We start from the raw sequence: 25,002 nt of genomic DNA on the forward strand, positions 1-25,002 counted from the left end.
ATAATACCAAGTGTTTATTCAGAAAAGCCCTGCATGTTTGCTGTTTTCCATAATTGCCGCTCATCAAATGAACTACGTGTTACTTACCAGCTGTTTGTGTTTCAGTACTGTTCATGTTAATGAGTCCCGAAAATTTTTCCTCTTCCTCCTTCAGTTTATATCCAAGCCTTCTTACTGAGTCTATGCTTCCACTGCATTCACCTAGCAGTTTCATCTGTGTTAAAAAAAAAATTTAAAAAATCCTTTTCAATATGCACTGTACAGGACTAACTGTATGGACAGTGAAAATTGCAATGCAATTTCCAGAAATTTTTGAAAGTGTAAGCATGAAGAAAAAGATGTACTATTTTAGCAACCTGCCCTGATACTACAGAAAAGGTATATGCAAATGGTAAAGGCCTAAATTATAAGTTATACAGAAATGATTTAGCACTATTATGCCAAATTGCTTTAGATGACTTAGGTGCCCTTTTTCTAAATTGTAATACACTATGGCAAAGACACTAGAAGATTGAAAAAGAAAATGAACCTAAATGTGAAGATATTACTATGCAACCAAGCAGCTAATTTTTAAATTCTGTCCTTAATAAAATTATTTGAATGGCTTAGAGAGAGATTTTCTCTCTGAGAAAAATCTTTTTAATCAGGGATTCCATTCTTGCTTGCTTGATGCATGTTCACAATTCATTAGCTATATTAATACTATGCCTGAAGTTATAAAACCTTCTTTTAAAAGCAGAGGATTTCAAACACAGATATCATCATTAGATGGATAACAGCACGTGTGAGAAAGTACTTCTAGACATCTGCAAAATAGGAAAATAAATTCCTTACAGTCGTGTTCTTCTAATCTTATGCTATTGTAAACACACAAATAAGATAAAGAGCAATAGCACGTGGTTGAGGGTAGTAGCCACACGAGTGAGCCTGAGAAGCAGTTACAGCTTGCTGCTCTGCTGAAGCAGCTGCATTTCCTTCAGGGGCTAAGCTAAGCTCAGGTTCCAGAGCACACGCACATATCCTTTGTAAGTGGAATCCAGCTCTGGTCCTGTAGGTGTCTTGCTGCGGATGATGTTCTCTGTTTGCTGGATCTGGAAGCGACTGGTGTCCAAGGCCTTGTCCAGCTGTCGGATATGTGCTTCCAGGGCACCCGGTTCACCTGTACCAAAACCAAAAACTGCGACTGTAACTCCTACTTTTCCAAAGTTTATTTTTTCTTGCCCAGGCAGAGAGAATATTAGGAACACTCTTTAGATTAGACAGTGCAGAAGAAACGTGGTGGCAGCAGTATGAGTTGTACAACGTCAAAGCTAAGTGATAACTGGTTACGTTAGACAGTGTTAGCAACATTCAGAAGATGATACCAATGTTCAAGCTTGTCATTAGAATACTATTGAAGAGTCCACAGTTTAAACTAGGCCTGAAAATTATTCTGAAGTGACTTTTCCACCATATTGTCCTTGTCTTTTAAAGAGAAAGTTCTCAGTGAAGCATACTCTAACCTCACTGATTTTGGGAAACACCTTGATCCCTTTCACAAACACTGTCAAATAAAACCATGTAACCCGTATCTTCATTTGTATGATCTAAATCCATGTGAAATTTTGGTAGCTTCATTTCTCTTTGTATTATTTTTCCCCTCTAAAAAGTAGTAGAATTTGCATTTCCATGAAAGGATCCTATTTGTGCAAAATTTTAGAGACTAAAAGTGGCATACAAATACTGTTATATTGTCAAAATCCAGAGATGGCTGGGCATCTTGGAGGCCAGCAGCAAATGTTCTGTGACTGCTTTGGGCAACCACACTAAATAGCAAATTTTATAGCATTTTTCAAATTATATACTTGAAAAAGAACATGCTTAACATATCTGCAAGATGCTATTATTCATTCAAGCCATTGGGAACTAACATCAATGTTTTTGAAGCAGGGCTAACTTGTAGTTTCCTTATAGTGATCAGCTGAATTTTGTGATATAAATTAGCTACAGACAATTCTAATATGAAGCTGGCTGCAGACTGGAGGACCACATGAGATCCCTCTTATCCATATTCTATCACTGCGCCTAATTTCCATCTGTTTACAAAGACAGTTTGAATTTATTCATAAAGACACAATTAAAAACATGAATAGAGAGCCTTCTGTCCACCTAATTACAGAAAATGGAGCCTCTTAGATGATTAATCTTTTTCATATATAACACCACCTCACACCAAATGGACAGGACAAAGTGCTCAACACTGTTTTTTGCTCATTACTTCGAAAAAATGTTCATGTGTCAGAAAACTAAACACACTTTTTCCATAAGTACTGCTATTACTTATATTCTTAATCAATAATATTATTTAACTAATTTGGGGAGCAAATAAAAATGAGCTGAGGCTTGTGTCACAGACACTAATATTTTAATTGTTTGCTTTTTGCCATGAAGACATTATTTAAGAAAAGAAAAACTGTGAAATCATGAGAAAAGGGATTTGCAAACACTTCTATTTTCTCCAAGAGAGTCATTGAACAAATGAGAGAGAAGGTTTAATCTTGTGCAATAAGAAAAGAAAATAATTTTCCAATATATGCAACTAAGATAAAGACAACTCAACTTGACATTTTGATCATATGAAATAACAACCAACCTAAAAGTTTATATCTGCATTATAATCCAAGATGTGGCTGTGTTAAAAGAAAAAAAAAAAAAAAAAAAAAAAAAAGCAAACCTGAAAAATTAGGAATTGCTCCGTACCCTTTCCTTCTGCCATAAGATTAATGTATTTAGCCCAGCTGATAGACATCAGAGAAAAAAGACCAATCAGATCAATTTATTTTAGTTAGACAAGGTGGGAGGGATAATATTTCAGACATCATTGATTCTTCCATGTCCCCAGTGGTACCTTTAAGCACAGCAGTAAAGCAGGAGGATACTTCAAAGTTAATATGCCAATGCTACCATGTAAGAAATATTTAACTTGTAAGTTGTGAAAAGATAGCAGGTGCTAGGAGAAGACAAAGAAGTTATGCTTGTGCACCATGGTATTTGCATCTGGCTATGCTTAGACTTTTATGATGCCTACCAGAGATATTTTTGAGGGCGTTTTCTGTGAGTGTTACATAGGCCTCAAGAGTTTCAGGGATCTCTACATCTGAAAAAATAAAAGCACAATCTGAATTCATGGTTCGGCAATGGCTGTCTCCTTACAGCAGGAGTCCTTTTCACAGGATGGATTAAATAAACTGTTCCGAAAGCAAACATTCTCTCTGGAGAAGGAAAAAGTTGAAGACTGAAACACAGTGAGGCTGATATAAAGTCTCTTTAAGATCCAGGCAAATCTCACACTTTCCTGCAATGACCTGGAAAATGACTTGGAAAGCAGAAGACAGCCAGAAGATCAGAGTGTATTTCATTGTATGTCTTATGCCACAACTAGCTCAGTTTGGGCACTCTCACTTGTTAAGATTTATTACACAAAGAACACTTAGAATGGATTTCCAACTTCACTGGAGAACAAGACATAAGATTCCACCTCTGACTAAACACTCATTTGCTGGAGTCTTGCCTGCATCAGGGCAGAGTTGGGATTTACTTAAGCTATGATTTTCTCTGTGGGTCTCTCCCGCAGCATTTCTTCATTAGCTTGTTCTGCACTTTTTGCCATATCCAGTATAGTTTCTCTTAGTCAGAACAACTTAGCACACAAGGCTGTTACAGATGACATATCCCATCTGGCAGGTCTCATGCACAGATACACGGCCAATTCTCTGCCATATCATGTACGCCAGCATTTTCCAAGGCTCTCATCATCCAGGAATCTCCATCACCGTCTCTAAGGCCAGAGGGCCACTGAGATCACTTAGGAAACACTATTTAAACTCATCAGGGACTATTTAACGTACATTTCCATGAGAATCTTGGCCACACAATTGCACATACAACATTTGCTTCTTTTTTCCTCGGGAAAACACAGCACTCAGTCCGCCACCATACCTGCTATGCCGGCTGCTCCTCGCAGGTAGAAGTCTTTCTCTTGTCCTCCCTCTTCTTCCGAGTGCAGTGCCCGTGAGACGGCTGTCTCCAGGTCCCTGCTAAGGTCGTAGTCGTGGTCCCACTCCAGGGGGATGGAGTCCACGCTCGCAGGGGTGTCTCGCCCCGATCGCTCGCTCCTCAGCGGCTGGGAAAGAGGCAGCGAAAGGTTGGAAGAGGGGTGCGGGGACAGAACGCTGTCCGCAGATTTGTCATGCCAGCGTATGTCAGAGAGATCTGCTGATTCATCCAGATCCACCTCTCTGTCAGAGAGGTCGTGCTCGTCATCTGTTAGCTAGAAGCATAATGCAAACAGAAGCATCAGTGAAACGTGCAGAGGCACTGCATGGTCAGCCTGGGTCAGTGGAATAAAGCAGCATTAGGTGACAGGTACAATGGTGGGGTTTTCATTTTCCACATTTCCTTTTGCACTTTCCCTTCATTATTTTTAAGGTGTACTAAAAAACCATAACAACAAAGCAGATCAAAGTGCCAGCTAATTTTAATTACTTGAAGCACATAAAGTGTCACGTAAGGCAAATATTGCCAGATTTTTACTGGTGTTACTTCAATGCAAATATTGTTAGAAAAACATGTGGAATCGATTAATAGAAGGCATAAGTGATCTTTATCATGAGTATTGTTATTGTATTATTTCATACTTTGAAACCCCTGGATTGTATTATTTTCTTTCAGTAGGATGTGAGCTACCAAAAATTGTATTATTTTCACTTTCTCCTTTTGTTTTCCTCTTACACTTTTGAGCTTGTTGTCAATTCTGGAGACAAATTTCTGTCTCTTCTAATAAGTCCCAAGTCCCTATGCTGCCAGTCAAACTATCTGACAGCATAGGGAGATGGTCTTATGACCAGTACCACAGTGCTACTCCCATGAATAAAGCTTTATAAATCTCCAAATTGCAGGCATTTTCATGATGATTTACAGAAATTCCAGATCCCATCTGTTCGCTCTCTGAACTGGACACAAGAAGCATGTAATGGAAGGGAGGGCAGATGGTCAGTGTTGCAACAAAATTTAACCACAGGACTTTTGAGAAGTTACTTAGGTTTCATTTCAACATCTTTCCTCATTCTTACATTTGTAAAATGGCAATGGACCAAACAAGTAAAAACATGAGTAAATATACACACAGGTAGGCGGATAAGTTTCTTGTGATAGCGCTCCACACGCCCAAAGACCTCTTGGCAGTAACGACGCAGCTCATCGAGTTCTTCCTCAATCACAGCTGCATCCAGGGGCTCACTTTTCTCAATGAGTTGCTCACCTTGCACAATTATCTGCTCAATTTTGTTGTTGTTCAGAGAAATTTCTTGCTGGAAAGCCTGTGTAAAAGAAAAGCCCTTTCTTTATTCACAAAATAAACATGACAACAACCTGGGCAATTAAAGATGCAAGTCTTAAAGAGTTTTACAGAAAGAATGGTGTGGGTATGAAACAGGGATTATGCCAAATACTCTTGTCATGAGTAACGATGAGCAATTAAATTAAATTTAGCATTCCACAGTCTTTCAAGCCAAAACCAGTGATTCTTCATGGCTTACCATCTCATTCCTTACTTGTTGAATTTGGAAAGTAAGTTCTTCTCTAAACAAGCCATGCCAATGACCAAATGTCTAGAATGAATTAAGATGCTAAACCTAGCACAGTGGAATTTTGGATAATGTGATATTTGGCATTTTTCTCTCCAGACAAGGAGTTTTCTGATGCAGAAATGGTTGAGAAGCATAGTAATGATTAGATATTAGAGTAATGGAGACCTTACATAAATATTTTTATTAATATTTCCTATTTTGATGAGGGAATGTACACTATCACCCCTGGTTTTTCTTTTTACATTTTTCACAGATCAAGAATCTTCTCTTTTGACAAGAAGTACATACTGAAATCTGACATAACTCATAAATGTTGAGGTTGAAGTCTCAGCCTACAAGTAAAGCAACCATATCAGGCTGCATTTCTACATAATGTTTCTTAAAATTATTTTCCCACCATGCATGGCTTTCTTTTTTTTTTCTCCCTTCTTTCACCCCTCCTTCTGTAACTACACAATCATTCTTTACCTTAAGTTGCTTTATTTTTGCTTGGACATCACACTCTGAGAAATGCTCAATGTTGGTCAGCTGCAGGTCCATCTCTGTTAGCCATACCAGGATACTGTCACGTGCTGTTTCAAACTCCTCACGCTGGCCAATAAAATGCTGGAGGGTGGAAAAATTGAGTGGCATAAAATTACCAGAAACATGAAAACCCCCAACAATAGTAGGGAAATAACTTTCATCCCTATTGAATACTATTTAAACTTAGTACACCTCTTCTTTCACTTCCTACATGCTTTATAAGGTTCCTTTTCAAGTAACACCATCTAGAGTTGCAATTAGCTGAAAAATTAGCTATGAAAGTTATCTTCTGTGAGGAAGGTAGTGTTTGATGTCACCAAGCCTATACTTTGGTTACTTTTGACTAAGTGAACCAATGACCTTCCTTCCTCTTCCAAAGAGGAACACTGTGCAAATGCATTAAACTGAAAGCTGCTGAAGTACCCTTGATTCACAACTAGAATAGTGATATTGAAGTCTTAAAAGTGGAAAAATACTTTTAGCCTGCGCAGGATGGAGGTGACTCTCTTCTGTAAATTGTCCCATCTCTGGTTCCCCTCGTGAACCATCTGCTTGAGGCTGCCGTCGGAGTCGGTGCGGTTCTCCCGCGCCAGGCGCCGGTACTGCTTATTGATCAGCTCCAGCTGAGTCAGGCTCTCATGCACTTGTCTCTGGAAAGCCTAAAGCAGCATGGAAAAAAGACACCTTCAGAATTTTAATTACTGAAATCAGGATACATATATAGATCTCGTGCCTTATTTCGACCCTTCTCCTGCCTTCTGACTCATGTCAGCCAATAAATTCCACTAGTTGCAAACATCTCCTGAGGGCTACCCTATAGAGAAGCTGTCTTCTGATTAAAAAAAGCAAAACCAAAAAACCAAAAAAAAACCCATCCAAAACCATTTATAAATCTGATATGGTTCACTGAATGAGAAATTGCAACATGAATATCCATTACAAAGGCAAAATCAGTACCAAAAAAAAGCCTCTTCTTTCTGTCAAATTATATACTTTTGAATTTGAAAACAGAAGTACAAACAATGAACATGTAACTTAAAAAAAAGAAAAAAAGAAATAGAAATCCAAGATTCCTGTGGCTTCATTGGATTTCTTTTCACATATTGAATTTGCTGAAATGTAAACATTGAAGAGATTTGAGCAATTGTTTATTCTGAAACATGGTACTAAATGAGACATCTTTTTATATTTAGCATACTGGTGTGCAAGTAAGTTTTGTCTTAAAATATTCACAGAAAAATAAATGTCACTAATATCCATGCCAGCTTATGTGTGGGCAAATATTTGCACCATGTACTTTTGGTGCTTGCTCTGCTGTTACAAGAGCCACAGAGATGCACCTGAGGTACACAAATGACTTAGCCCATGGCTTTTATGTTGTGACTAGCAATCATGAAGCTTGGAGGAAGCACCTTGTAAAGGAATAATTTAATTACTACTACTACCACCACTACCACTACCAGAATATTTTTTTTCAAAAATCTACTTGTTTTTATCTTGTCACACCACCTAAATAGAAAAGCAACCAAAGGAACACCTGAAAACCAAGATTACACCAGCTCTCTTTTGAATACAGATAGGGTTTGGATCCCACTAGAATTCTACAAACTTGCTGTCTGATATTCCTCACAATGCAATAAAACAGTCAATCCCTTCCAAAACTAGACACTTCCCTTAGGAAGGGCTGTAGTACTGGGATAGGTAATATACTTCTGTAGAGAAATTTTAATTAAACACATGAATTTTCTACATAAAAAGATACACACTTCATACTGTACCATTCAAAGCTAAAAATTACATAAGCATCAGAGAAGAAAATAAAGAAACTGGTTGGAAAAAAGATAAATTCTGTAGTGTCTTCTCAACATAATTATTCTCTTAATTGAATGGCCATCAAATTAAGTAGGAGACAACCAAAAAGGAGGAAATACACTTGCAGCTAGGGTGAAATGATCAGTACAACTGAATTAATTAAAAATTGCTCAAGTATTCCTATATTGGAGGCACAATTCTGACTGTATTTACAAGTATCATGAAATCTAAAAGTGTGCAGTTGCTGTTTCACCTGTTACCAAGCATGCTCCAGCAAAACAACAGCTGTTTATTTGCCTTCCATTTTTTTATCTCAGCTACACAATAATTCATTTGTTGCATTCCTTCCTGTCACTGCTTTTCATTTCTCCATAAACTACTGGAGAGGAAGGAGTTTGTTCTTGTACAGTGAAGCCAGTGAGAGCCATCTCTGACCTCTGTGCTCAAGAACTGAAAGGTTCCTATATGATCTGATGAGCTCTTTTTGTTATGTGTTGTTGGTTTTATAATTAAAGTGCAGATATGAAGAAGAAAATAAAATCAGAAAAAATACCTATTTAAAGCAGAAACCTGCTTCTGTTAGTAATTGTAAGTGACTGACTTCATACTGAATTCACAGTAAGACTGCTGAATGCCACTGGATTTGAATACCACATTGCCTTCTGCTATTTGGTAGGCAAAGAAATCAGGTGTTCAGGATGAAAAAAAAGAAAAAAAAAAAAGAAAAAAGAAGGAAAAAAGAGAAAGAACCAAATTACAGAGGAAGGAGGCTTTTGAAAAGGCTACACAGTTCTCTTCACATCTTGCTCCTGCTGACACTCTATAGATAGTAAAAAACACACAAGTCTGCTGCAGAGGAAAAATCACCACTACAGCTGAGGTTCAATGAAACAGACTTCAGGCAAAGTCAATTCAGCAGCAGAAATCAAAGAGTCAATATACCTGTGGCATGGCTTCTTGTACAGAGACTTAAAAAATAAGAGATTTAAATCCTGACCACCACATAAAGGGCAATGGGAAAGAGGTCTGAGGCAGAGGGTGTGTCCAGGAAGCAAATACACTGTATTTCTATACTATGGCAATCTACCTGGCCATAATGAAGTCTGGCATAATGAAGTCTGTCTAAAACCAAAACCTGGCCAGTACATTCCTAAATGTGAATATCAATTATAAAACACAGCACTTCACAGTTTATGTTTTTGATTTAACTGTTAAACCAAAACCAATCATCTGCTCTCAAACATTGTTTAAAATTTGCATTTCTTCTTCACAGCAAGTACTTTACAGTGCCTGACTGTTAATGGAATTGCCAAAATAATTTGTTATCTTTTTTCCCTCCCATCCTGACATATTTTCGCAAATATGAATCCAAGCAAAATATTTTCCTCTGTGGCTCACAAGCGATATGCATGCATGCTTTACACACAGGTTTACAATCCCTTGTAACTATCAGACAAGCCCTCACATTGCAGTGGATACAACAGTCATATAACAAGCCCCTAAGCACTGACCAAAAGGACAGCTTGTCAGTCTTGAAGCATGCTTAACTTTTTTAAGTCACAGGAGACATCATGTGGACAAGTAACAATATTTGCATGAGCATGAATTTAATGTATAAGGATCCAAAGGGGGATATTCTGCACCATACGAGAGATTCAGAGAGCTAGCTTCAGGAAGTTGTGGAAAGAAGAGGAGGGATAAAATCAAAGCAAAACTAGAACATGCAGCATGCATTTGAAGAGGCACTTGGTGAAGGGAGATTTAGCAAGGCTCTGGAACATTGACTGATTGGACACGTTTAAAAGTTGCAGAAATAAAAAAGAAGGTGAGGAATCTAGCTTTGGTGAACAAACAGTGGAGGCACTTCCAGTTGCCACCTTCCACCGTCTTTTTATCTTAGGAACCTGCCACTGAAGACAGCTACAAAATCATCAACTCCACTTTGTTAATACAGCATTTCTTCTGTAACTTGGTTATGGGAAGCAAGAACAGCAGCTGGCTGCTGCAATGTGATCAGTAGATATTGAATTTCAAACACTATAAATCACCTCAAATTTCTTCAGTTCTTCCTTAGCAACAGTGTAAAGCACACCAGAGGAGCTTGGGAAAGCAGCTGTCCTCTCAGAGGCTTTTAGCCACTCTTCAAATCTAGAGTAGTCATCCAAAAATTTTTGCCATAGCCGCCAGGTCTCTTCAATTCTGCAACAGATAACGGAAAATCAGAGAATGCTTGGACTGACAGCCAGTTGACCTACAGAACTCTAACCTGTCATCTGCAACAGCAAACTAGCACTGCACCAGACACTAACTGACTAATAATCTAACTCAGCCAGCCAGACTGATAAACAGACCACAGGGAAGGCTGGCTCATTCCAGACTGAGCTAGAATAAGATGAAGCATTTTTTAAATGCATCTAATTTTGGAATCAGTATAAAAAAAGAAGTTTGAGTTTGTAATAGGAACTCTAAAAAGCTGAGCACACATTAAATAACTTCTGAAATGCAGTGCCAGTGACATCAGTAAAGCTGCTCTTTATGCAAATGACTGTTTCAAGTACAATAAAGATCCTAAGTACTGATAGCTCATTTAACTTACCGGGACAAATCCACTAAAGCATAATGTGTACATTCTAAGAAAGTAAAATAGAATTCCATACGTAGTTCCACATTAACTTAAAATAGTTCTGAATTGATGTGTCTGACACAAAGTTATGAAAGTCCCTGTATATTCAAAATAGACTATGTTGAAGACAGAACTTATAAATGTAGTTTTAAGTAGAACTTATAACACAGAACTTATAGATATATACAATCAAGAATTGCCACGGCAATAGGATAAAATTACTTAGAGATACAAATCTATGGATATAGACTCAAACCTAAAAGCATAATTAAATATATAAATAAATAAAATTTCATAAACTGAACAAAAAACTTTACTAAATACATTAAGAATATACCACAAAATGAAAGATCACAAAAAGTTCAATGCAGCCTTTTGCAACATGAAATTCTTCCTAGAGTTTTTTATATGACTGTTTAAACATGACAGAAATAAGCTTCACAACTTAAAAAGTTAAAGAAAATACAGGACTTTAATCTGTAAACATGTCTCATTACTAAGTCAGCACATAGTACATAGCATTGCCCCACATCATTAACCTATACCATTATTGCTGTGGAAACCACCAAACTATCCTGTGTGGTAATAGAAAACAATGAGTCTTTTGGATATGATGGTCTAAGCATGTGCAGTCACCCAGACCACAGCCAAGAATCCTGGATGCTGTGGCCCTTATTTGCTCAGCACAGCTAAGGTGGACAGGTGAAGAAATTCCATGTAAGTGCTCAGTCCTAAAATTCTTCCAAATGAACAAAATTAGATAGATATAAGAAACTGCTGAGGAACATCAGCTACATATAAACCCTATTACCTGCAATAACATTCCATCCACTCAATACCTAGTTTCCCATCAATCTCAGTAATTCTTGCATAAATTTAAGTGTTAAAACTTCCCTTTTACGTCATCTTTTCTAAATATCATTGAGTCATTGCTATCATCTATAATTTCTCTAGTTTCTCTCTCATCATATCTATGAAGCAGATATGTACTCTGTATAAAGGCATGTGCAACTCAAAATTTCATTTTTTAATAGAGGCATAGCAGCTATTGGCTTCTACTCAATGTATGAGCTTTTTCTGAACCTTACACTCTTTTATTCAGTACTACAACCATATAATACACATCCCATCCTGTATTTTTGCCTGGGGAAGGAAAAACTGATCTGTAGGTGTTTTAGACTTACTTAAGTCGTCTTTCCATTGACATTGCACAAATATTTCTCCACCTTCTGTCCAGATTGCGTGTGGCCTGCTGGATAGAATCACACTCTGCCTCTGTGGCACAGGCATCACAGTCATGAAGAAGAACCTCACACAGATTGAGAACAGATGCCACGCCAGTGCTGTGCTTCTCTATGTCCCTCTGGAGCTCCTGCAGGTGAAGAGATCAGTTCTTAAGAGAAATTGCAAAACATGCATCCATGCAAATGTATTTATCTTCCACTTATTTAAAAAAAGAAAGAAGCTTGCAAACAGAAGAAAACATCCAGTAATATAAATTAAGAGACTGCATCTACACAAGTGGTGATGCAATGTTATAAATGAAGCCAGGTGAACCTGGCAGCATGCACAGCTCTCCCAGGGACTACAAACTCCAAACCATTAACTGGGATAAACTGCCAGAGCTCTGCATGCTCAGCTGAGCATCTTTCACACACATTTAATCAACATCACAAATAAATGGAAGAATTATTCTCAGCCCTTTCCCATTATCACAAAGAATGTAAAGCAGAAGTTAGTAAGAGAAGTGTGACTGCAAAGGTTTGGCAGAGGGATCCTTCATGAAAATGCTGCTCCCCAGGTGAGACAGCTCCAAAGTGGCAGGTTTGGCATGGAGATTGGCAGCAGCACATTTTGAACAATGCATGTGTAAGAGATTTTTCCTCCTTCATATTTCCAGTTCTATAGCATTTTCATTGGAAATGGAAAACAAAAATTCCAGACACCTAAAAAAAAAAGCACTCACACTGTCTTAGCACTTATTATATGTGATTACTATTATTTTTCCTGATGGTTTCTTAGTTTCAATGGTTTGTTCTACACTGATGACAATGTTTCCTCTAGAATTGATACTTCACCTTAGTTTTCATTTCCAGATTCAAGCTGAGACAAACCACAAAAGTAATTGGTTGTTGCTGGTGGATCGGTGCTATGAGGAGTAACTCTGCTTGACTTTTGTCTACATTTGTAATAAATCAGAATATTAGATGGAAAAATCAGTATGGACAATAGCTAAGCCAAGACAACCTAATTCCAATTGTGACAAAGAAATACTAATGTAACTACATCAAAAATGCTATATTGCATCTAGAACCTAGAATACTAGGTTCAATTCTGATACAGATGAAGAAAGGAACCAATAGGACAATTAGAGATGTGGAGGTTTACATAGGAGAATGTGGTAGATTGAGGATGAGTAAAGATACACTACTCTGTAGATGTGCTATTGAAGTCAACTATGGCATGAAAAGGGAAATACAGTGTCAGTACACTGTGTCTATACATATTTAAGGTCTAATTAATGGAACTTTTCTTACAGCTAGCCACATGACATGAAAATGTCTTCCACAGGAAATGAGATCTAAATGTCAAATTTAAAAACTCTGGAAAATTGAATTAGAGCAAAGTAGACCTATATCAGCCCTTTTTTTTTTTTTTTTGGTTGTTTGCAGTAACTGGAGTTTCACTTAATGAAGTAATCCAGCTCATCTTCTCAACTAGAAAGTTATTTTGTAAACATCTACTTGAGAACATTGAGTGGAAAATCACAATTTTTTTCTTCCTCAGCAATGGCCCGCTCACTTCACTTGACTGAAAAATACTTTCATTGTGATGTCAAAATACTTATTCTTCTTTCTATAAGCCCTGAGATATTGTAGGTACTATAATCAGATGTCATACTTTATGAAATACACACTCCAGACATCTATTAGACTTGAGGAAACACTATATCCTTTCTTATGTTTTGGAATAAAGCAGTAGTGAGAACCATGGCTCCTGAGCAATCCTAAGAGTTACACTTTTTTTATTTACCTACAGAATATTTCCACAAGCAATGTCTAGCCTATTTATTCTCCATAGTCTAATATTTATTTCCCAGATTTTAAAATTTATTATGTTTATTAGAGAACATTAAGCTTTTGGGTTAGTTCACAAAGGAGTGTCACTTTTATGCACTGCTGTCACCCATATACAACCTCTTTTTTAAACTTTATTTGCCCAGAAGCAAACACCATTTTTTCACATTTCAAGAGGTAGGAGACTGAGAAAATAAACAAACAAGCAATCCTTTAAAGGAAGTTCATTATCACAGGAAAATACTGCATTGAAGTCACACTACCTTCCCCCAGAATATCCAGATTCATCTGCAATTTTAATTTCACTAGAGACCAGCAATCTGCAAAGCTGATGCTTGGCTGAAGCAGATGCTGAGAAGTAGATAATGGAGTTTCATAAATGGAATTTGTCCCTCCTCTTTCACAATATAACATCTTTAACCTAGTTTTGCATATGATAACTGGGAAGATAATACGACCTCAGTGGAAGATCAAACACGGAAAAGAAGACTAAGTCACTAATTAAGAGACAGGGAACAAAGTTTTTGAGAAGGTAGCCTTCTGAGGTGTGGTGGATAATGATACAGCCCCCAACTAATAAAAATACTGGTTGCCAAGCATTGAAAGAGGGTGGGTTTTAAAAGATGTTATTATTGTAACCATGTCTTGTATCATTATCATATCAAATCATCACTGTGTTTCCAAATAAAGCATCCTCCCGTGGTAAGATTTACCTCCATTTCTCCCTTTTAGAGTTCAAATTTAACCACTCTCAATTCTACAGAATATCACTGCATGCTGTCACCACAATGAAACAGTGGAAGGCAGAGATATACCAGTCTCTGTGCTCAAAATAAATCCCCTAAGAAGTGGTTGTAACAAACAATGGGATATCTGCAGAGGGATTCTAGTAAATAATCTCAACTGTCTACTTTGATGATAGCAATGTTTAGCCCTTCCCAGCATTTTATTGTCTCAGAAATACCATTTATTGGTGATGCTTCTGGGTTATAAATTATTATCCCTATGTAAATTACATATAAAACATTAATAATTAATTCTGAACAGAGATGTAGCAAATCAGTTGAGGAGATGGCAAAATCTCTGAGGGAGTTCTTAGCTCTCAGTTCTACCCTCAGCTTTAAGGAGAAAAATGCCCATTTGTACTTTTCATAAATTATCCACAAAATATCCTCTTCCCACGCACTTCTTTCTTCTCTGGAGAAAGAACCCAGGAAAACATCTAACTCATCTTCAGTGGGCAACAGAAAGGTATTTTTGCCAATAAATCATCAACAGTTCTCTCCAGCAATGTGCCTCTAGGTAAAACTTCACTGGGCAGTGAAGTGTAACAGGAAGGAGAAAATACAGTAAATCATCTTAGAAGTAACATTAGTGTTAATGCCAAAAACTGGTTGACTTCACATTTTTCTAAATATTTTTACCAAGCACTGCATAAAGGCTTTGTGTAGTATAAACCAACCAATTTTAACTTCACATGTATAGCTCATGCATCTTGACGTGCAAAGTGACTCTCAAACAAGCTGCAAAATAAAACTGAGTTAGAAAGGTTGCTAAAAATAGTAATTTTCAAGCATCTGCAAAATTGGCAAGGTCTAATAGATGTCAGTTTTGCCTCTGGGAACAGACAATTCAAACAAAAGAAAACCACAAGCCCCAAAGGAAAACAATTGCAATAACTCGTTCAGGTTCAATCTCTTGGTGCCTTACCTTTCTTGGAAATGTCAATCAGCTCCTGCAGGATTCGATGTCAAGGCCAGCAGAAGGCTCTATAAGTGACACAGTAAGTACCACTTGCCTTGATATTTAAGCATTTTGCCTCATGCCCTCTCAACTGGACTGGGTGTGGGCAGCCCAAGGACACTCTACTTGGGCTCTCCCCATGTCACTGTTCACCTGGCAAGTGTGTTGTATTTTACCTGCTGTTCATTTAGCTTCCTTTGTATCTCCTCAGAGTCACAAGTTTCATAGACGATGGGTTTGGACAGCTCTGACTCAATGTGGGCAAGCCAAGATCTCAGACTACTCATGTTTTTATCCAGCTGCTGGACTGCAACAAGGGTTTCCTTCAACTTCTTTACCCTGTAAAGAAAAAGAAATGGCAGAATTAAGCACACCCTGAAAACAAATTTTCACAGCATGCATTACAGGAAGTTCTCAGAGAAACTTAGATGATGAGTTCTGCTGTAAAGTCTTCCTTTTAATTATGTCATCTTAGAAAAAAATAAAAATTGAATCTTCACAATTTTCTTCTCTTTATAGCTCTCTCTTTAGCTCACAGATGGTTAAACCATGGTTCTTTATTGCTAAAAAACTTTAAGAATAGTTCAAATACAGCTTCCTTGCCAGAGTCTCTGACCAAGAGCTATAGGGTTTTGAACTGTAAAAAAACCCCACCTGGTAATTGGAAAAAAATCTGGGCTACCTGAAAATCTGTCTGTTGCATTTTAGGCTATAGGAGCACGGTGAAAAGGATAATGATAATGCAACATAGTTCCTCGTGCAGTGAAGAAGCAAAAGAGAAGAGAGCTTTATTTAAAGACAAACTACACTTTGTATAGGGTAGTATGTGAAAAATAAAATAGAAAAAACTCATTGGTCCAAGAAGGCAACACCTTTTTGAAAACACGTTTTCTGCAAAATATCATGAGACACTCATATGGCTCTCACACACCCTGCAGCTGCAGAATCATTGTTAAACATTCTTATCCTTGTGAAGGCTGAAAAAGGCAAGGCTTCAAGTTTGCTTTTTCCCTGGTTCCCAGTAGTATCCAATGACATTTGCCTATGGTGGGACTGAAGTTAATACAATTATGCTTAAAGACTGCCTCAGTCCTCCTCATGAGGACATGTCATAACACAGCTATGTTTTTAGGCTTGGGGAGAACACCCACTGAGGGCACCATCTCCCTGTCACCTATGGTTCTACATACAATGTTTTGTGGGGTTGAACCAACTGAAAATTGCTCATAGGGTGACCAAGAAGGCTTGTTATCACCCTTCTGCAACTCACATACAGTTTTTCAATCTCTGGCATTTTTTAAAAGGAGTGAAATCCTGCCCGTTCTCTGCTTATATTTTCAAGCTTTATGCTACTGATCTTTTGCAGACCTGCTGGAGTGGGAAAGGCAACACTGAGTCATGTCAGCCCTGTGGAGAAGCAATGTCACTTGATCATATGCAAAACCAAGCTGTGGATCAGGATTTTTTTGTTTGCAATTTTGTGGCACTCTAATCTGTGCTGGATTTAATCTATATTTTGTCTGCAAAAACTATAAAGGGTCCATCATTTAGAAAGTGCCCCCTGCCTCACACAAACTGCACAGGAGTACATCCCTGCCAGAGCATAAAAAATAATCAGGGCAAACTACCACTATTTTCAGTCACATGATCTAAATTACTTCAGAGAGATAAAGAAAAACAGCATGACATACTAAAAGAACACTCCAACCAAACCCAAGCTCTACAGCTTCCTTCCTGTCTTCTCAGTACATCTACCCTTAACATTGTTCTTTTTTTTGTACTGAGTATAACATAACAGGCTCCTTGCCCATGGTACAAACATAACAAATAAACAAGTGCTTATTTGAGTCTGCTGAGACTTTTTTTGTACTGAACTGCAGTACAGTGCTATGCCTCCAGGTACACTGAAAACATACCCAGAGTCAGATAATAGATGCTCCAACATGTCTGAGAGCTTTCCTATTGAATTTCAGAAAGCAAAGCTGCCTATGCTCTAAAAGCTCTGCTTAAGAGACAAAGGTGAAATTCTAAATTAGGTATGTGGGATCCCTGGCAAAGTGCAATTTTGATGTTTTTAGATTTCACTTGCAAGATTATGTTTAAAATGCTAATAATTCCAATAATCATTTCATGCTTTTGTTGCAGCACTAGGCAGCACAGTAACTGCTCTAACTGCACGTTACTGTGAAAGACTTGGGATAACTTTGCTCCTTGATAATAAAAATTCTGCACTGAAGTCATGGATTGGAGCCATGACACAGTTGGTTTGAAGGTTGCTTTTCATGGACACACACACTCCAGTCTTGTTACATTTTACAAATACTTAAATTTCTCAGAAAGTAAAATACAGCAGAATTCAATTGTTTTTCATTGTTTACTGATGAAAAATCATCTAACAATTTGAATGGGCTTATGATTTTTATATTTTCATGTTCTAATTAATGTGCCTCAATTTCCCCTAGAAAGCACTAACTTTAGATTGCCTATTAATAATGTCTATTATCCTAAATTAAGCAAAGACAGTGGGAAAACAACTAGGAGCTAAAATTAAGCACAAATATATTTAATTCAATTAGTCCTAAAGAAGAAAATCTTAGATTCCACTCAAATCTAAACAGGAACAACCCTGTAAGTACAGAAAAATGCATCATATAGAAGTCATAACTACTGCATTAGTCATTCAGACAGCTGCTTACTAATATTAAACTCTAAAAGCAACATGAAAAAACTCAAGGGAGAGCATGTTGGCTAAGTCTGTACAGTAGACACTAGAAAGAAGAAAAGGTGTTTTTAAAAAAGTATCTACTTGGCACAGTAGACAAAGTTGAAAGAAATATTCTGAAAGAGTGAAAAATGTTGCACTATTAAAATGAGCTTTGTAAAGATAGGTTGAAAAGTAATCTTTTTATTATTAAAAAGTATTTATTTTCCAAAGTACAGTATTACTGTAACACACCAGTAAAGCCTTTATATTTACTACTTCAATCAGTTTGTACTTTCAAAGACTGAATTTCTAGAATTCTGAACAACAGCTAAATTTCTAGAAAAGATACTGAGAAAAGGGAAAAAGAGAAGCTGAATCAAAAATCCAGGATGTTTTAGGCTGAGTGCCAGTATTACATGCAGTTACAAAACCGTTGTTAATCTGAACAGGACAGACATGCTTTGATAAATTAAGTCTGAAATATTTTCTTTACAGCTTCTTTCCTTCTCTGCCTTTTGCTTGTAGCCATGCCCCTTTGATGACACAAACATCAAGCAGACAGATACATTCTGTTTATTCTCATGTGTGCACATGCTCTCTTATTTGAAAACAGCAGTAAGATCAGTCCACAGTTTCTCTCAGACAGCCAAGAAATTTTACTAGTTCTAAGTCTCCATCACTATGAAAAAAATATTCCAGGATCCAAAAGTACAACAAATTATCACTGTCAACTGTTTTTCATCTGAGCAGAAAACAGTGATTTCTAGCTATAGTACTGATTTCTACATATCAATATTTCAGTTAGTTTCTCAACAAGCCATGACTTCAGAAAGAATAGTATCAATCAAAAGCAAACAAAAATAGCTGCCTGCCTTGTGATATCACAGTTACAGTCTGGGAGGTCTGAATCCACATTGCTGTCCTCTGCCATCCTCACAGCATGCAAGTCTTCCACCAGAACCATGAAATTTTCCAGTATTAAAAAGAAGAACTTCCACTCCCAAAGCCTGCAAACACTTCTTTTGGTGGGGGGAGGAAAGGGGACACACTTTGCTGTACAGAAAACGTTTCACGCCAAGCAAATGTTACCAGCCGTTGCCTGATAACATGACACTGGATGGTGACAAGTGGTCATGTTTCTAAATAAAACTTGCATTCATCAACATGTGCCAGATTTGATCTCCAGGAATGTGGACTGGGAGTGGTAGAGGAAGGGATGAAAACACATACAAAACCTTCTTTGCAAAGCCTGAGCAGTTGCAGCAAGAGCAGTTTCCTGGCTGTAAACAATGCCAACTTTTTTCACGAGACTGACATATCACACAAATTCATCTGAAAGGATTACAAGGTTCCAGAAGGAAAAAAAATGGAAGTTTCTGATGCAGAGACAATTCTGCAGCTGCCACTTCTGTAGTTACAGATCTCCTCTGAACAGAGGGGCAATTAAGAATAAGGCGTAAGGTAACAGAAGGTGACAAAGAAAGATTTTTTTACAGGGGACTCCAGAACTTTCACCAGACAGCATAAAACAGACAGGTAAAGATTCAGACTGGACATGTATTAGTATAATATATTACTAAAGCATTTTCACAAAGCACTTTCTACTAATTCACAGCTGTAGGAAACAAAACACTAAGAAAAATGCTCCAGGCAAGGGATTACTGTAGTATTGCAGAAAAGTCTGCAGGCTTTAATAATTTATTAATACTGTCAGGCATTCAGACTGTGAAAAGATGTATTTTCTTCTCAGTACCAGGACAATTAATCTTCCTTTACTAGCTGAATGAAGCCAAAATTATGTTATACAATACACTCCAAATTCCAAAATATCATAACAGAAACACATGCCAGTTTAAAAGAACATATTCTAAAGGGCCTCTGGAGCCTTCTAAAAAGTTAGCTTGGGGGATGTTCACCCTTTTGTGCACTGGTAATTAGACATCAATAGAAGCAATTGTTCATACATTAATCAACAGCTTGGGTTTAATGATTTCCAGCCTAATATATAGCTGAACTACCAAAATTTTCATAGCCTAATATCAAAATTTTCCACTTTTTTTTTCCAAATTTCAGCAATTTTGCAGTTTCTTTTTCCCTTCAGTGAGCACTGGAATGTAAAGAGTTATTTGTTTAATTGAATACAATAATGTTGAGCATGCCAGTTGAGAGGACTAAGTTGAAATTCTATGGAAATAAAAGTAAATAATATTTTATGCTCATTGGTTTAGAACTGGGACTTGACACTTCATGATAACAGAATGAGAGGGTTTGAGTGTATAATACTGCATCTTATGTCTCCCCACCAAAGAATGATACAAAATCCTAAACCCTCAGTTCTCCCTATAGTAGGGACTAATCTGTAATACTGAATAGACAAGACAGATAATTTTAAGAGGTATTCTGTAGTTTCTGAATGCAATCTCTTTTTGCTAGAAGCTTCCTGAAGGTATTATTTGAACATTTCTCTGAGTGAGCATTTCAAAAGAATAGCATAAAAATATAAAATATATCCTTTAAGTTCAACAATCGGTGATGTATCACATTCTCTGAAACCAAGCAGGCTCCTTGATGGTAATGCAACGCTCCTTGCCTTAATTGTTCTGTAAGAAATATATGGTGTCCATTACTTTAAATTACTTACTTTAAAACAAACTACCATTAAAGGAGCTGGAGCCACTGGAATGTTTCTGCTTACATAAAATTTACTGCTCCCAGGCTATTAGATTTCAGAGTAAGAATGCACTAAAACCATATGAAAAAAGAAAAGACAAAAAAAGACTATGAAAGTAAACTAACACTTTTGCTGCTACCAGGGCTAAACTATTGCTAATGCATATGTCCTTACATCAGAGAAATGGGAATTATAAAGTATATGAGCTATTTATGCAATTCATGAAGTGCAAACATGTAAGAAAATTATTGTTGGTAATGAAAGGGAAGCTGTAGCACAACTAAAGAAAAGGTGTTGCCACAAATAATTTTCTTAACATATCAAACAATAGTCCTGCATTTTTCTTAAGTTCTGAAAATTGTTGTTTTAGTTTCAACCTTGAATAAAAAGAGTCTTTAAGCCCAGTGTGCATACATCTATCTGCAATTAGTCTTCTCCATGCATGAAAAAAGGATCTGCCAGAAAACTTAAGACTTAGTTTTGGACTTGCTCTTCTTGAAATCCAAAACTACAAAGGCACTGTTTTGATTCTGCTGTCAAGAAATTTTTAGAAAAACTACATTTGCATCCAGTTTTAAGCACCATGCAAAGTAAGACAGTACCAGAGCAAGGCCCACTAAATCTGATTGCAACTGATCCTATATTGTAGAAACATAGAAATGTTAAGTTTGGAAAAGAGCTTTAAGATCAAGTCCAACTACCATCACCACCATATTATTATAATGAAGCTTTTGAATGACTCTTCTTGAAGAAAAGTTGTCCTGTACTAAAATGTAAAACAGGAAAGTGAATTTCACAAAAATGTGTTGATTGTTAAGAATAAATTTATTTCAGAATTTAGCATATTAATCTTAAAACTTAGAAGCAAAACAACTGTCTTACCTGGCTGCAATAAGATCTAGAAGATGCTGCCACCTGTCATTGATCTTGCCAAGTTTGTACTCAATTTCTGATGCCTTACTCTCTTGGCTGGCTTTAGCAAGTCTCTCTCCCAATTGCTGAAGCTGGATTTTGTTCTTCTGGGCTACAGCAATTTCCTCTTGATAGTCCTAGAGAGTTAAGAGCAATCAGAAGACAGGGCACTTATTCTAAATATACTCTGTTCTACTTCAAAAGGAATGGTGGAAAAGTACAAGTGGATGTTGTTTTTTTAGTTGATTGGTAGAGTGGACTGACAACCTCATATATTTGATGGATAAACAAAAACAACTACCAGAAGAACGGAAAAAAATTACCCAACACAACCTAAAACACAATGCCTTCTATACATATGCTATAGTTTAACTCATTATAGGCAATTTTAACTGGACACTTAGTAAAGCATTCAGATGCCTCTGCATTCACTTAGTTTTCTGGTATTCTGGGAGATCCTATCACAAGAAAGACCAGAAAATGCTGCATAATGAGAGAACACAAACACCAGAACACATCAGGGTAAGGTAAAACCTTAATTACAGCTAATTCTCAAACAAGTAAAGTTAGAGTATGCAAGTGTACACTATACCTTTTTAAGTTTTTCAATCATTTCTTCAATGAGGATGTCACCATTTTGAGACACCTTACTTTCCATCTGAGTCAGCCATTCACAGAGCTCCTTGTTCTTCTCACTGAAGACAGCCCACTCATTCAGTCTCTCACTAACTTGTTGTCGACGCAAGGAGACCTTAAAACATTTGCAAAGAGTAAACAGAACTAAAATAACAAAAGCATTTAAGACATGCTTAAAACACTTGGTGCCTCAATGTGAATTCCTCTAGTCTCGAAAAAGTGTTGCAGCCACTTGCCCTTGAAACAAACTGGAATTGCACAGCAAAAATTTGTGTGACTGCCTGTAAGTTCAGGGGTAAGTGCTGATCTCAGATTTCCTGTTAGCTACATCCTATGCACAGAGACAACCACCCAAGCATTAAGCTCAGCAGTCTGTCTATATCTTGTTTCATAATGTCTCTAACCTGAAGTTCTCATTAGAAGATAAAAATTGTATTTTTTTACAATTCTTGCTCACTTTTAAAAATCTTTAAAATATATTAGTTTATTTTTAGTCTAAGAGATGAAATTAAAAAGAAAAATGCTTCACCAAAGTATAAAAACCATAGATACAAGTGTAGTACATGCCAAAGATTAAAAGTCTGTGCCATTTATGCTCAAGCACACGAATACAAAGTTAAGTCCAAGATATACTGTATTTTGCAAATGTAATTTTTTACTTGTGTCTCAATACACTAATTCAATAAATGACTATTTCCTGTGTAAAGGCATGACACCTTGAGAGATTCCAAAGCACTGAAGTGTGCCCTGACAGGAAAGATTAGTCATAACACATCAAACAAACAAATGCTGCAGTTAACACAGAAGGAAGGAAAATATTGCTATGTCTAAGAAGCAGCTGCAACTGTGGTACCATCTCAGAATGCAGACCAAGATGGACACTGAAATCAAAACAGCAGCACATGCTAAGCAGCAAATTCATCTCTCCAGATTCAGCCCTTGGTACAACTACTTACTTTCTCCTCACTGTGGTCTGAGTTATTTCTGAGTTTGCACCATAATTTCAGCTGAAAAGATGAAGTTCTTTCACAAATGAAACTGATGTGCTTATTAACTACTGCCTTAGCTTGAACAGGGTATACATGTGATCTTGCATTTCCTTTTTGTGGTTCTAAAGTTGATGACAGCTTTCCGGAAATAAGCAGCAAATGAATGAAGGGTTGCACTATGTTACATCCTGAAATACTCAGCATGCTCAAAATGAAGATAAAACTTCTTTACTTGGCTCCTTCTTTTACCATAGACATACAAGCAATGACTGAATCATAATTTAGATGTGTCTACATTTGCTCATTCAAATGAAACTAACTCATAACAAGTTCTGTGCTGGTAACTGTGAAGCATTTTTCCTACTTTGGGGGTGTTTGTGAAATCTTCACAGGTACTTTACATGAGGTAACTGTTTCAAGTTAGCTCCAGCATATCTGGACTGCAATCTCTACCGAATCACAGAAAGACATCAGGATAATCTGAAAAGCTGGGTAAGGAAGACTCCACTACATGGGGTGCAAATCAGAGGCCAGAAGCACACTAACAGTGTGATACACCTGAAAGAACTAAACAATACTCCTCAGCTCATTTTGCAGGCAGGCAAGGCACCCTCAGACTAAAAGAAATGCAGATCTGAGGTCTGAAGAAGGAGAAGCCATCTGCAGGACTGAAAGTACAGTAAGGCAATGTTGAGTGGGGGGGGGACATCCTTTCTGAGCACAGGTCTACCACCAAAGCAAAGGATAACTGCATTATTTCTGTGTTTTTTTCCCAGCCAGCCATGCCAAGTCCAACAGCTCATGATGTGACACTTCTGCTCATTTTTCAAGGCTGTTTAAATATGACCTCACAGCCATTACAAAGTTTAAGAGATCTAGAAGCACTAGCAGTAACTGAAGGAATATTTCAATGGATATTTCCCTGGATCCAGAAATAATTCACTTTTGAATATAGGTCTGTCTACATGAATTTTTTCTAAAAGCTGACACCTGGATTCAGTTTTTCTCCCAACACTTTGGTAGCCTGAAGACTGCTCCCACCAGTGCTCAGTGCTGTACTTGCCTGGTGGCACAGCTCCTCCCACTGCCTGTGCAGGAGCTCTATTCGCTCACTCAGGATTGAGATATCATCTGCGCTGATATGCACAGACAGGGTCTCCTTCAGCAGGGAGAGCTGTGCAAGGTCATCTGTCCAGCCTTCAACAGCATTCTCCAGCTCCTTAAAAGAAGAAAACAAGGAAAAAGGACCAGTTTGCTAACAAAAAAATCTGAGCATGCTGATGAAACAGACAAGCAGTGTTAGCCACTGATTTAAGTCACATCTGAGCAGACCCACTGTGTCATCAGAGTGTTTCAGCCCCATCACAAAGAGAAAACAAAGCATCAACCCCAAATGTACTAATATTTTCAGAGTTATGATCATTTTAACTCCCCAGCAGAGAATGAAACATCATCCTTATAACAAGAAGCTGCAAACTAAGATACTACTCAGCTCTCTGAAGTTTAAAGGTATCTAGGAAGTTCAAGTACTGGTTTGGACCTCTCTGCACTGAAAATATTTTCAAGTTAGTAATCCACTTCCAAAATGCAAATATATAGCCTGGAAGTGCAGTCTAAAATGCCCTAGACTCTTCACCTCAAGCAAAAAGCACTAAACCAGACACTTAGATACCATGAAGTTTA

The 25,002-nt window shown here is 37.4% G+C and overlaps 1 protein-coding gene across 1 annotated transcript in view; it reads right to left on the reverse strand.

Moving 5' to 3' along the window:
• The window catches only part of SYNE1 (spectrin repeat containing nuclear envelope protein 1), a 283,485-nt gene that overhangs the window by 15,285 nt on the left and 243,198 nt on the right, over nt 1–25,002 (reverse strand). The window contains exons 128-140 of the mRNA XM_079330874.1: nt 24,383–24,538; nt 22,287–22,445; nt 21,665–21,831; nt 15,584–15,746; nt 11,772–11,959; nt 10,013–10,163; nt 6,629–6,811; nt 6,096–6,233; nt 5,166–5,357; nt 3,979–4,309; nt 3,068–3,136; nt 1,017–1,159; nt 88–214 (exon numbers count right to left, since the gene is read on the reverse strand). Coding sequence (XP_079187000.1) covers nt 88–214; nt 1,017–1,159; nt 3,068–3,136; nt 3,979–4,309; nt 5,166–5,357; nt 6,096–6,233; nt 6,629–6,811; nt 10,013–10,163; nt 11,772–11,959; nt 15,584–15,746; nt 21,665–21,831; nt 22,287–22,445; nt 24,383–24,538 — 2,167 coding nt within the window. The remainder of the gene's footprint in view (nt 1–87; nt 215–1,016; nt 1,160–3,067; nt 3,137–3,978; nt 4,310–5,165; nt 5,358–6,095; nt 6,234–6,628; nt 6,812–10,012; nt 10,164–11,771; nt 11,960–15,583; nt 15,747–21,664; nt 21,832–22,286; nt 22,446–24,382; nt 24,539–25,002) is intronic.

Source organism: Erithacus rubecula, assembly GCF_903797595.1.
Source record: "Erithacus rubecula genome assembly, chromosome: 2".
NCBI lineage: Eukaryota > Metazoa > Chordata > Aves > Passeriformes > Muscicapidae > Erithacus > Erithacus rubecula.